Source organism: Arachis hypogaea, chromosome 20 (genome assembly GCF_003086295.3).
Source record: "Arachis hypogaea cultivar Tifrunner chromosome 20, arahy.Tifrunner.gnm2.J5K5, whole genome shotgun sequence".
Taxonomy (NCBI): domain Eukaryota; kingdom Viridiplantae; phylum Streptophyta; class Magnoliopsida; order Fabales; family Fabaceae; genus Arachis; species Arachis hypogaea.
Genome location: NC_092055.1, coordinates 3,478,889 through 3,493,792, shown reverse-complemented (window position 1 = coordinate 3,493,792; position 14,904 = coordinate 3,478,889). Strand labels below are relative to the sequence as shown.

Sequence of the window (14,904 nt, the reverse complement as noted above, 5' to 3'; positions counted from 1 at the left end):
ATGTCTCCCAGCCTCTATTCAAAAACACAATGAGAAATTAAAGCTTACCAATTTTACATGATAACAATGATATATTTTGATATTTCTGACAAAAAACTAGAGTACCAATTTTACATGATAACAATGATATATTTTGATATTTCTGACAAAAAAAACTAGAGTACAGTTCAGTAACAGGAATGGAAACTCATTCCCTATCTACCAATAGGACTGGAAGCAGAATTGATAGTATGAAAAATTTTGCATCCATAATACCTTGAAAAACAACCTTTTGATTTTCTATTCTAAGGGACAACAGATAAGTGCTTCCAAAGCCTTCTGCTCATATTCAGTCAACCCTTGGAGATCAGATGGAATCAAAGACTCAACTCCTTTCTGGCAGAGTTTGACCCTTGAAGCAAAAAATGGAAGCTCAGTCAGGTCTGATTGTACAAACGAGCACTCATACACGTCCCCATCTCCATCTAGAGCACGAAGAGACGACTCAAGGAATCTAGCAGCCGCATATGCCATAGACAGAGTAGCAGATCCGGCACCAGCCTTTGCTTCAACAACTTCTGAATCCTAACAGTTAACTCTTCAATCTCTTCGTCAGTGAAACTCGCGGAGGGCTTTGTCTTCGACAGCAGGGGAAGTATGGTAATCCCAGCATGGCCCCCAACAACAGGGACATCATCATCAATCAGCTTCAGGTTCTTCCTCTGAGCAACAAATGTGTTTGCCCTGACAACATCCAAGGTAGTAACACCAAAGAGCTTCTTAGGATCATACACACCCTTCTACTTCAGAACCTCGGCCGCAATAGGCACCGTGGAGTTCACCGGATTACTGATGATGTGAATAAAAGCACCGGGGCAATTATCGGCCACCGCCGAAACCAAATGAGGAAAATGAGATCTGAGAGCTTACCTGGGAATCGGAGTGAAGAAAGTGAAAGTTGAGACTGTAATTTTAAGAAGGAAGCTGGGGTTTGGAATTTCCGCCTATGGTTCTTTCTTCGTGCTTAACGATATCGGATTCTTGGCTAGTAGTATGGTATGCAATATATATATATACACCATGTTTCGTCACCAACCACAAAAAATGCTATTTTCAAAAGTATTATTCTATGATGCTAGTAGTCATTCAAAATTCACGTGTGGGTGTGGGCGTGTCTCGTGTCGTGTCATATCCTGTGTCCTTGTACGAATAATACTAAAGTCATTCAAAATTATTCTAAATATCGCTCTAGTAGTCTTTTCTTTTACAGTTTTCTCCAAGATATCTTCTCCCTCGAGAAAATCCATCTTGGCTGATTGTACGTGACCACGATCATAGAAATGGACAATTTTAAAGAAACACTAGAACAATCCATAGAAACAATAATAATATATTATTCAACATCTATCATATATGAAATAACAATAATAAAGATATTGTAATTTTCAGCTATGCATTCAAACTGTGATATTAGAAAAAAATGTTTGATGATTAATGTTGTGTATTCTTTATGTATTCTTATTATAATTAATTATTATTAATATTAAATTAATAAAAAAATAATTTAAATAACATTTAAAAAAATATAAATAATTCTTAAAAAAGTACTCACAAATTTTTTTTTAGTTTTTTTTTTTAAATTTCTAATCAGATAATATACACAATATAGATTATATAAATTTTAAAATAATCATAAAGCCTCATGAACCAAAATTATGGAACAATGAGTCATTTGACAAAACCAAAAGTGAATTCTTAGCCAACCGAACTATATAACAAAATTATAAAGGATACACACTCTTTTTTTATCTGTATGTTAACTATGAGGATACGCAAAGTGAAGAAATTAAAAATCTCCCTACAGAGGAATGTATATATTTAATTTTGCGTTTTTAATAATCAAAAACCTATGACTAATTAATATTAACTAGGGTTATAAATTTATCCATGCTCCTTATAAAATAGCCGAAAAATAATTTGCCTTTTACATTTTTTTTTTATTTTCTCTCAACAAAATATATCTGATTCTGAATAAACGATCACTAGTCATAATTATTTAGAGCATTTTATATGATTGATCTATTAATCTTGTCACAAGGAAGTTGTGGCAATGCAATTTAGAAAGTCAACTTTGTGGTCGGTGATGATTAAATCACACACAATCATATAAAGAGATCTTATTATATGTATATTACTCCTACATTGAGTTAAAGTTAACAGAAGCTTTTTGGTTTAATTCATTATCAACCAGCTATTGTAAAAAATACTTAAATTAATTCATTTTGTAATACATCACGTGAAGACTCAAGCCAAGAGTATTACATTGTAATTACTTGTGAGCTATAGAGTATAAACTCATAGGAAAACTTAATAGGGATACTAAAGCCTTATGAACTTGGTGAGTGCCTAAGACGGTGGATGAGTGCTGTATTGGGATAATTGGGTCATGGAGCTGGACATATACATTGAGTTCCTCATATTAATTATGTGGTGTTTCCTATTAGTTTAGCATAGATAGGTATGATGTGTTTGGGTTTTAATTAGCTTAGCTTAGCTTAGTTTATGATGTGGTATTCCCTATTAACTTATGATGTGTTTGGTTTCTTTTTGTTAGATTAGCTTATTTTATTATTTTAAGAATGATAAAATTAAGAAAAGAAACAGAAGAAATGGAAGGAAATAAAAAAAGAAAATTAACATGCCTGCTTAGTTATTACTTATTAGTAATGTCATCCAAGTTTCATCTCATATATGAAACATGTTCCAAGTATCTATTTATTTTTATTATATAAAAATTATATTTTTATCATTTGATGATGGAGCTGATGTGGTATGTTTTTAAAAATATTTTTTAATTTATTTTTTTTAACTCATTAATTAAGTTATTATGATGAACTAATTATATCAACTAATTGATTTGATTAGATATTTAAATATCATATAATTTATTATAATTTATATAAATTTTATTTGGTAGTATTTTTTAATTTATTTATTTTAATATTCTGTTAGTATTTTTAATTTATTTCTTTTAATTTATTGAACCAAATTTATTGTGTGTACTAATTAATTAATTTGATTAATTTATTAGTCATTAAAATAATAAATCTATGAATGAAATAGACAACGAGATATTTTTAACTAATAATTAAATCAAATCAAATCATATATATTGAACTAAATTCAAATCATATGAATTAAGGACTAAATTAAAATAAGATAATTTCTTACTTATTCAAGTTGAGTACAATAAATACAAATTAATTTTGTTAGATAATCATAGTTGTCTAGTCTACTATATATAGATAGTCACACAAAATTATAAGAATCTTGATTTTTATTGCCCTTACTATTTCAACTCTTCTTTTACTTCTTCTTATTTTTCTTTGTATAATTTCTTTTTATGTATAAATATACCCAAAATGAGAAAGTACAGATGAAGGTTTTATTGATTGTTTGTTTGGTGAATATATCTTAATTTAGGCATTCTACTATTGTGGATGGAAGTTGACCGGTAACAATTTAAAGTGGCCAATGTATTTTTTTATAGTATTAAATAAAAAAAATATTTATTAAAATGAATATACCTATTATAATAATTTTTTTTAATTGTTATATTTTTATGTTAGTTGACCTGTGACGAATTTATTTTTTAGAATGACAACAAATTATATTTTTTTCGAATGTTATCGCTTAAAAAAGAGAGTGATAGTACGAGTCAATAATGTGTGAATATTGTTCCTAAAAATGTTAAAAGAGATTATGAGTCTACATTTTTGTAAAGATTTATTGTTCAATAAAACAAACAACTTTCATATGATTTAATTTATATGAATAGCAAACTTTCTTTTTTAGTCAAAAATGCTATAAAAGCTTTCCAATGTGCAAATAATAGATTTTGCATAACCTTCTTGATGAGATGCATGATAATAGTCAAATTCTTGAATTTATGCATTTGTAAGAATAAAAGTAAACATGTATTAGTGGTTAAAAATTGGTGAAATTCTCCATCATTTGTTTTTTGGATATCATTAAATTTCCATTGTCACAAAAAAAAATATACAAGGAATATCTTATTGGACTAAAGAGAGCAGGTCAAATCAATTTCTTATATTTGGAAAATATGAGCAGTAGTCCATAGAATATATTATTTTTTGTTAAAAATTTGCATGAATCCATTTAGTTTATATGAAAATATCATTCACAGAGGTATTTTAAAATAAATAAAAAGCTGTTCCAAAAAATGTATCATTCATGGAAAAGTAGAGAAGAATCTTAAGATAAATTTTTTGAAGACATAAGATAATAAAATAGATTGATTTTAATATAATTAGAAGTTAAATTTAATAATTTAAATAAGTACCACTAATTATGTTAAAAAAATAATTTTGTAATAATAATATGATTTACATATTAATTTTTCGAATAAATTCATTTCAAAATGTAGAACTTAGATTCAATTATGCTAAAATTTTAAAGGTAATATAGAATTTGACAATAAAATTAACATTCATTAAGAAAATAAATTTATTTATGACTATTTTCTAATTATAAATAATAACAAGACTTATGAAAAAATATTAATATCATCATTCTTATTAATTAAATTATAATATTAGGTAGTTGATAGTTTCATAAACAAAAATTATTAAATAATTATGTAAAAATTAGCAACGAACAAACAATAAGAATTCAGAAAAAATCTATTATATAATACCAATTTTATAATTAAAATATGTCACATATTATATTCTCAAATATTCTATTTATTATCTATTCTATTATATAAAAATCAGGTTTTTAATTTGCACTTAATGATAGAGTTGACGTGACATGCTTATGAGAGTGTTTAGCGATTTGTTTCTTTTAACTCATTAAATACAATTTATTATGATAAATTAACTATATCAACTAATTAATTTGATTAGATATTTAAATATCACATAATTTATTATAATTTATATCAATTTGATTTGGAAGTATTTTTTAATTTATTTCTTTAATGTTCTGTTAGTATTTTCTAATTTAGGTTTAATTACTCTGTTGATCTCTATAGTTTTGCAAAATTTTTAATTAGCTCCCTATATTTTTTTTCTTTTAATTGGGTCCCTGCACTAATTTTTTTTTTCAATTAGGCCCCTCTTAGTAGTAATTGGCTTAATTTTATAAGGACTCTACTAAAAAAAATTGGTGCAGGGACCAAAATAAAAGAAAAAAAATGTAGGGACCTAATTAAAAAAAATTTTGGTGCAAGGATTCAGTTAAAAGAAAAAAATACAAGGACCTAATTAAAAATTTCGCGAAACTATAAGGGCCAACAGAATAATTAAACCTTTAATTTATTAAACCAAATTAGTTATACTAATTATCTGTATTAATTAATTAATTAGATTAATTAATTAATTCATTAAAATAATAAATCTATGAATACAGTAGGTTCAAGATGTTTTTTACTAATAATTACATCAAATCTAATCATATATATTGAGCAAAATTTAAATCATGTGAATTAAGGACTAGACTAAAATAACATGATTTTTTACTTATTCAAATTGAATGTAATAAATAAAATTAATTTTGTTAGATAATCATGGTCTTCTGGTCTTCTGTATATAGATAGTCATACAAAATTATAAAAATTATTATTTTTATCACTTTTGCTATTTCAACTATTTTTTTTATGTATAAATGTACTCAAAATGAGAAGGTATGAATGAGTGTTTCATTAATTATTTGTTTGACAAATATTATAGTCTGAAAATGTCTCAATTTAGGCATTTTACCGTTGTCGATGGAAGTTGAACCTGTAGTAATTAAGGGTGACCATGATATATTTTATAGTATTACATAGAAAAATATTTTTAGAATGAATATACCCGTTGTAATTAATTTTCTTTATCAATTTGTTATCTTTTAACTAACAAACAATAACCATGTATGTTGAATATATTATTTTTATCAAAAACTATACATAATTGATTGATAATTCTATATATAAAAATACTCATGTGGACTCAGTGGCGGAGCTTCACCCAGACAACGGGGGGCCATGGCCCCCCAAACTTTTTATAAAAAAATTAGTAATACTTCATCAAAAATAAAAAATAGTTCAATTGATTTAAATGCTTTCTTAATAGTTCAATTGGTTTAAATGCTTTCTTATAACTTAAAGTATCCAAGTTCAATTCCCATATCATACATTTATTGTATAATAATTTTTAGTGAGTGGGCCTTTGTTAACTTCGCCTTTGCTTTGCTTCTCTATTCAACAAGCAGGTATTTTTTATTTATTTAATTTAATATTATTTTATATTTTATTATTTATTTAATTTAATTTTTTATATGATAAAAATATTATAATATTTAATAAGTATTGATATTATTGCATTTTGATAAATTGATAAAAAAATTTTAATAAATATTATAAATTTTAATATTTATCCTTCTAACTTTTTTTTTTATATATTTTACAAAATATATATTCAAATTTTTATACAAAATAATGATGAAAAATCAAAGAATTGATACATTTTTTAAGAAGAAGGCTAATATTCAAGAAGGGGAACATATAACTTCTACAACATCAACACCTGTAGATAGTTCTTCTACTATAATGAATCACGAAGAAAGTGAGATACAACCTTCAAAAGTTCAAAGAGTTGCATCTGATGAGTTTGACCTTAATTCTTTGGAACGAGACCCTGAAAAACGGCTTCAAATTTGGCAATATCACCCAAACCAGAGAGATGAGGTTAGACGAGCTTATCTTAAATAGGGTCCATATCGAAAGCATCTTGACAATTATCCTCTATCTGGTACGAAGCATCCAAGACGATTTCAATATGCTTGGTTTGGTATTTTTCCTTCATGGTTAGAGTATTCACCTTCTGAAGATGCTACATATTGTTTATTTTGTTATTTGGTTAGCAAAAAACCCAGTGGACGTAATGGGTCAGATATTTTTATTAGTAAAGGGTTTAGAAATTGGAAAAAAGTTAATGATGGAAAGAATTGTGCTTTTCTTAAATATATTGTAGATCTTTGCTCACCACACATTAATGCAGTTGGAGCATGTCTAGATTTATTGAATCAGGCAAGTCACGTCCAAAATGTAATTGAGGATCATACTTCTGAGAAAATTCAAAAGAATCGATTCCGTCTAAAATCCTCCATTGATGCAACTCGTTGGCTTACATTTCAAGCTTGTGCTTTCAGAGGCCATGATGAGACTCCAGAATAAAAAAATCGAGGTAATTTTCTTGAAATGATAAAACTCATAGCATCTTACAATGATGAAGTTGCAAGAACTGTGTTAGAAAATGCTCCATATAATGCTAAATATACTTCACATCAAATTCAAAAAGAAATCTTGCATATACTCTCAAACAAGGTGAGAAAGCATATTTGTGAAGAAATTGGAGATTCTAAGTTTTGCATTGTAGTAGATGAAGCTCGTGATGAATCCAAAAGAGAACAAATGGCACTTGTTTTGAGATTTGTTGATATACATGGTTTTATTCAAGAGCGTTTTCTTGATCTTGTACATGTCAAAGATACTACATCATTAACTCTAAAACAAGAATTGTGCGGCCTTCTTTCTCGACATGGTCTTGATGTCTCTAATATTCGTGGTCAAGGATATGATGACGCCAGCAACATGAGAGGAGAATGGAATGGGTTACAAGCATTATTCTTAAAAGATTGTCCTTATGCTTACTATATCCACTGTTTTGCTGACCAATTACAACTTGTATTAGTTGCTGCATCAAGAGAAGTTATTCCTGTGCATCAGTTTTTTTCAAAATTGACTTTCATCGTCAACATCATTTGTTCTTCTAGTAAGCGACATGATGAGTTACATGCTACCAAGACAGATGAAATTGTCCATTTATTAGAGATTGATGAACTTGAAACTGGTAAAGGGGCAAATCAAATTGGTACTTTGAAACGAGCAGGTGATACTCGATGGAGTTCTCATTTCTCTTCTGTTTGCAGTTTGATAAATATGTATGGTGCAACATTGACTGTTTTACAAAAGATTATTGTTGATGGATCAACTTATTCTCAGCGTGGTGATGCAGATAGTGCTTACAATACCATGACCTCATTTGAGTTTGTATTGATCTTGCATTTGATGAAAGATATGATGGGAATAACTGATATTCTTTGTCAAGCTTTACAAAAGCAGTCTCAAGACATAGTTAATGCTGTGCAACTAGTTCATTCGACAAAAACATTTATCCAAAGCATGAGAGATGACAGATGGGAGGAATTATTAAAAAATGTGAAATCATTTTGTGAGCAACATGATATTCTAATTCCTGATTTAACTGCTTCTTATGTTGCAAGGCAAGGACGCTCGCGTCACCAAAAAGATCATATTACAGTTGAGCATTATTTTAGAGTGGAGATATTTTTAGTCACAATTGATAAGCAATTACAAGAGTTAAATAGCAGATTTAATGATCAAGCAATGAATCTACTAAGTCTGAGCTCTACTCTCATGCCTAAGGATGCTTACAAAAATTTTGACATTACTAAGATTTCTACTCTTGTTGATAGCTACTATCCCGAAGACTTTACTGAACAAGAGAAGATTAATTTGCCTTTTCAGCTTCAGCATTTTATTCTTGATGTTCGTCAGCATCCAGAAATGAAGAATTTGTCAACTATTCATGAACTATGTAGATGTTTAGCAGAAACAAAAAAGTCAAAAGTGTATTACTTGATTGATAGATTGATTCGTCTGATATTAACTCTTCCAGTTTCTACAGCTACTACAGAGCGATCATTTTCAGCAATGAAAATAATAAAGACAAGGTTAAGAAACAAGATGGAGGACGACTTTCTTGCGGATAGTTTGGTTATTTACATTGAGAAAGAAATTGCTGAAAAGTTTAGTTCTAACTCAATTATTGAAGATTTTAAGTCATTAAAAATTCGAAGAGTACCATTATAAACTATTTTATATTTTTTATCTGTAGAATTATTTATTTATTATCTTATTAGTAACAACCTTAAAGAATAATTATATTTATAAATTTTATTTTGATATAAATATTATTATTAAATTTTTATGTTAAATTTCCGGCCCCCCAAAATTTTGGTTCAAGCTCTGCCACTGCATGTGGTAATTAAATATCGTATTGTTATCTCGCTAAAGTTAATTCTCCTATGATTATGCGAATGTATAGCACTATCAGATGAAAATTTGATTGAATTACATTTATTTTCAACGAGGTAGGTGATTTTTTAGGCCTAATCACGGCAGAGTTGAGGAAGGTTTGAAAAATGCTAGCAATACAAATACTTTTAATTTTTAATACCCAATAATAAATATATAAATTAAAACTAATATTATTTCGTACAAAGTCATAAAATATATAGCATACTCAAAACATATCTAATTCATATTAATTGTCATTGTTTATCAGTTACGTTATGACAAATCTGGTTATGAAAAAAGATTAAAATTAACTTAAATATACACAATATTATTTCATGCTTTTCATTTTTATTTATTATCATAAAAAGTCATACATATTATACGAGTACCTCATCTTTTTACCAACGGTTCTTCCATTCAATGGTTTCTATAAAGAAAAAAAAGGTATAATAATATTGTGTTTGACAAGAATATATAGAATTTTGAAAGGTTGAAGCATAGGTTTAGTCCTTAACATATTTGTAGATGAAGTGCAGAGTAGTAGATAAAAAGATAGCTAATAAAAGAATAAATGGTTAAAACTTCCTCAATACTAACAGTCCTAGTGTGTGATAGGTATTCTATAATTTTTTTGGATTTGATTGTTTCTTCATTATTATATGTTATTCTATTTAATTTATGCTAAAAAGACTTATGATAATCATCTTATCGTAGTAGTGTAAAAGTTGTAGATATTGTATTTACTTTGTCTGCTCTTAAATCTCATGTTCTTGATGGATATTTGTGACTGAGTAATTATTAAAAGAAAATGGTTTAATATCTATTTTATATTCTATTTTATATTCTATTTAAATTATAATAGTGAGTAAATATTTTTTTTTCAAAATAAATAATACGATTTTTTCATAAAAATAATGTTTAAATAATTGTGAAATTAGATTATAATACAGATGATGATAAATATCTTAGTACTAAATTTGCTATAAACAAATTTTTAGGAATATTATGTTGTATTGTATAATTTAGTTATATTTTTTCTATCTTCAATCTATATTATTTAGATTAGCAGATTTCTAAAAATGGTTATTCAATTTTTTTTAAATTATTAAATCAAATTAGTTACAAATTAATTAATTAGGTTGATTAAATACCTAGATATCTTATAATTTAATATAATTTAATTTATATAGATACATGACTTTTATAATTTTATTATTTATTGTAATAAATTCTAGAGATAATTTTTATAAGTTATAATTTATTTTTTTTATCTGTCTATTCAACTTTTAAGACTATTTTTTTTAATTTTGTATTTATAATTAAATTATTTTCTAATTTCATATATGAATTTTTTATGAATTTTTTTATTGTGCAATTCACTTTAACAAAAATAAATTAATTTATGAAAATTTAAACTTGAACACTTGTTATGGTTAAACTCAAACTTTAATTTATTTTGTCATATTATTATATAAATATTAAATTCTTTGATTAAATACTTATTTGATTATGCCAATGAGTAATAGCTCAAATGGCATAGACTCTCCATACTCAATTAAGAGGTTGCGGATTCGAGTCTTCTATCTTTCCAAATTTTTGGCCAATGAGTAATAACTCAAATGGCATAGTTAGAGGTGGCAAATATTGTAGGATAGTATGCTGATTTACTATTTTTTAATGGTAAATATTGTCAAATAAAATGGTGTAAGAAATTAGAAGAAAATATATTTACAAGTTTAGAAAATATTAATTTATTTTTCAATAGAATAAATTATATATTGAATAACAAAAGTCGTTATTGGTTTCTCTTCACACTAACTAATACTCAACGATGGTGTTTCGGTATACCATGTTATCAAGAAATATTAATCGAACTAATAACTTTGTAATGACATAAGTTTATAAATTTGAAAATTTAAAAATTATTTCATAAAATGTGAAGTTTTAACAAGTAACAATGTTGATCATATTGTTTTGACTTTAAGAATGAATACAATACTAACAAATAAAATTGTCCTAAATAAATTTTAACAAAGAAAAAGACCATAAGTATTGCTATTAATGAAAAATTAATCTATTTTAAAGACAAATACAATTTTTTTTCAATAGAATAAATTATATATTGAATAACAAAAGTCGTTATTGGTTTCTCTTCACACTAACTAATACTCAACGATGGTGTTTCGGTATACCATGTTATCAAGAAATATTAATCGAACTAATAACTTTGTAATGACATAAGTTTATAAATTTGAAAATTTAAAAATTATTTCATAAAATGTGAAGTTTTAACAAGTAACAATGTTGATCATATTGTTTTGACTTTAAGAATGAATACAATACTAACAAATAAAATTGTCCTAAATAAATTTTAACAAAGAAAAAGACCATAAGTATTGCTATTAATGAAAAATTAATCTATTTTAAAGACAAATACAATTTTTTTTTCTATGGATTTCTTAACTCGGCAAGTTGAGGACTAATCCACCACATATTGATGTTCTATTTATTAAGGGTCTGTCGCTAACTAATGGATTCTTATACACACAAGTCGAAATTCGAACTCCAAATACTTACTTAAACAGACAAATGAGATGATCATTCAACTAATCTAAATTAATTAAAACAAATATTAATTATTTTAAATATTTTTAAGTTGTAAAATATTTATAATAATAATTACTATATATATTTTTTATTTAAATTCTAATAAAAAATTTTATATAATTATATATATTATCCCGTACAGCACACAAAAACATACACTAGTTAATAATAAACTTGCAATCTTGAGTGTTTTATGTTAATTGTATGATTCATTTATTTCAAATATTTTCAATCAACTGTATTAATTATATATTAAAATTAACTATTAAAATCATTAATATAAAATATATATTAAAAGTAAGTTAAATTATATAATTATTTATATACAAATATATCATACTTAATTTTAATAACTAATTTTAACATGTAAATAGTATATTTTATTTTCAATACATCCATGCAAACCATACTTGAACTTAAGGCTTTGTATAGATTTTAAGCTATTAATTTTATGCACGCTTTTTAATTATCAAGCTATAGTTATTTTGTGTTATTATTATTATTATTATTATTATTATTATTATTATTATTATTATTATTATTATTATTATTATATAACTTTAAAAATATTTGACGGCAATGCACTAATAATAATTGTAAATTAGGGAAAAGCTCTTGAGAGAGAATTGTATTGCTAATTTTTGAAAACCAGTTAAGCCAATGAAATTCAAATTAAGTGCTCCTAATTACTCTCCAAAATCTTCGCTAACAAACGTGCTTTTACTTTCTTCTTATAAGTTCAAACCTTAACCACCAATTCTCTTTTAAAAAACTCACACCACGCACTAGAGCTCCCTATAGAAATATCCAAAACCAGCAAATATGGCCAATCTATTCAGAAGTTGTTCATTATTACTTTCGGTTTCCTTGATTATTATATTGTGTGTGCCATCAAGAGTAAATTGTACTGAATTTGAAGTTGGGGGTCACGATGGCTGGATTGTTCCTAAGTCAAGAGACAACGATCAAATGTATAACCAATGGGCATCCCAGAACAGATTCAAAGTTGATGACACTCTTCGTAAGTACCTTCATTATTCCAACAACTTATATTTTTTTTAATTATGATTTACAAAAATATTATTTATACACTAAAATCAACCATTAAAATTAACAATTAATAAATTTGTATATAAATACATACATAATTTAATTTATTTTTAATATATATTTATATTTCAACGTATATTTCATGTAGTTTAATTTTGGAATATGATTGTTTGTTCACAGGTTTCAAGTACTCTAAAGATTCGGTGTTGGTGGTGAGTGAAGAGGAGTATGAAAGCTGCAGATCCACTAAGCCACTATTCTTCTCCAACAATGGTGATACTGTCTTCAAATTTGAGCATCCTGGAGTGTACTACTTCATTAGCGGAGTTAGGGGCCACTGTGACAAAGGCCAGAAAATGATTGTTAAGGTTTTGGCCGTACATAATCCAAAGCCAGAGCCACCACATTCACACTCACCAGCAGCAGCACCAGCATTTACACCTGCATCTACACCTGCACCTTCTCCTTCTCATCATTCTAATGCTGCAAGACCAATTCCTCTTCTCAGCATAACTAACTTGCCGCTCTTTCTTATCTTACTTCTTCCTATGCTTTTTGCTTGATTTTTTTCCTTGTATTATTGTCTTATCTCTCCTTATGATTAGTAGTAATTACAATTAGTTTCTAGGTGTTTAGTTTTAATTTGTTGTTGGGGTCTTAGGCTGTTTAGTTTGGTTGTTTGAATAATCAAGATTATTTATATTGTTCGACAAATAAATTGCAGATTGTTTTTTTCTGGTTTCTTAAGAAATTTGCTGTTCATGATATATTTATTATTAGGGTTTTTCTTTTATTAATGTCAGTCTATTGGTGGCTTAATATTAATTATTCCTATCAAGTTACAATCTAAGCAACTATCTAGAAGCAAAACATTGAAGTTGTATATTCCATGTTATATCTAAACTATAAAAAATAAGACTGTTTGAGTTGTATGGTAAAACTTTTTTTTGAGTCAATGTTTTCTGTAATTATTTTTTATCTTAAATTTTGAATTAAAAAATTTAAATTTAAATCCTAATTTTAAAATTTATTTTAAAAAGATGAGAGTTAAAAATTAAATTTATAACAAAAATTAATTAATATTAACTAGTTAAAAATTAATTTCTCATATTCATTTATTTTTTTGGTCTTATGTAAACGGTGAGAGCAATTAGAGCCCATTATTTGACAGGGCTCCATTCCCCTTCTTTAAAGAATAATGGGCTTTCTTCCAAAAAAAAAGAATAATGGGCTTACTTTAGGCCTTGGCTACAGACATTGATACACTAATATGTGTCTGTTTGAAAAAAAGAAAAATCCAACAAATACGGCAAAGCATAACAAAACCAATTCCAAACCACCACTATGAATCTATGATCACAGAAAATACCCCATAAGGCCGTAACAAATGCTAACGTAGAAAAGAAATAACTAATTAAAGGTCTCTTTTTGCTAAAGCTTAGCTTTAGTAAAAAATTTTAAATATTTTTATTTAATAATATAAAATAAATATATTAAAATTTTAATTTTTTATATTTTAATAAAAAAAAATTTAGTTTGTATTAATATCTCTTTTTTATTTTGATTAGAAGTGAGTTAGTATTAATAGGATTTATGTTTGACAATTTTTATATCAAAATATATCGTAGTAAATTAAATATTATTTAGATTAGTCACCAAAAAAAAAAATATTATTTAGATTATATTATTCAATTATTTTTAGATAAAAAATTACTAAAAATGTATAAATTTAAATAATTATTTTATTATTTTATTTTAGATATTTAAATAAATTCTAATACTCTTTTTAGTTTTTTTATTTAATATGGTCTTTCTAATAAAATTAATAGAATCATAATTAAAAAAATATTAACATGTATGAGAGCGTAAGAAAAAAAATGTTACAAAAATAAACATCAAAATTCCTGTACGAACAAGAAGGAACAAAAGTAGTAGATAAAAAATAATAAAATTTAGAATGATTTTTTATTGGATAAGTTTTCATTTTGCCAATCTTTTAGTTACTTGCAAATTGTTAACAATAATAATAATGAAAATCTTTATCCATACATATTTTTTCTAAAAATTTCACTTAAAAATCAACTTGAATTAGTATAATAATT

General features: G+C 26.1%; 2 protein-coding genes and 1 pseudogene across 2 annotated transcripts; 2 read left to right on the top strand and 1 right to left on the bottom strand.

Annotated features, from left to right (window-relative positions):
* Positions 1-51: 51 nt before the first annotated feature.
* LOC112783591 (malate dehydrogenase, chloroplastic-like) lies at positions 52-1,061 on the bottom strand (annotated as a pseudogene).
* A 6,182-nt stretch (positions 1,062-7,243) lies between these two features.
* LOC112783587 (uncharacterized) lies at positions 7,244-8,938 on the top strand. The gene has a single exon (XM_025826591.1). The coding sequence runs from the start codon at positions 7,244-7,246 to the stop codon at positions 8,936-8,938; it is 1,695 nt and encodes a 564-aa protein (XP_025682376.1).
* A 3,636-nt stretch (positions 8,939-12,574) lies between these two features.
* LOC112783496 (early nodulin-like protein 6) lies at positions 12,575-13,532 on the top strand. The gene is made up of 2 exons (XM_025826468.3): positions 12,575-12,773; positions 12,983-13,532. Exons 1-2 carry the CDS (start codon positions 12,575-12,577, stop codon positions 13,363-13,365), a joined length of 582 nt encoding a protein of 193 aa, XP_025682253.1. The 3' UTR covers positions 13,366-13,532.
* Positions 13,533-14,904: the final 1,372 nt, after the last annotated feature.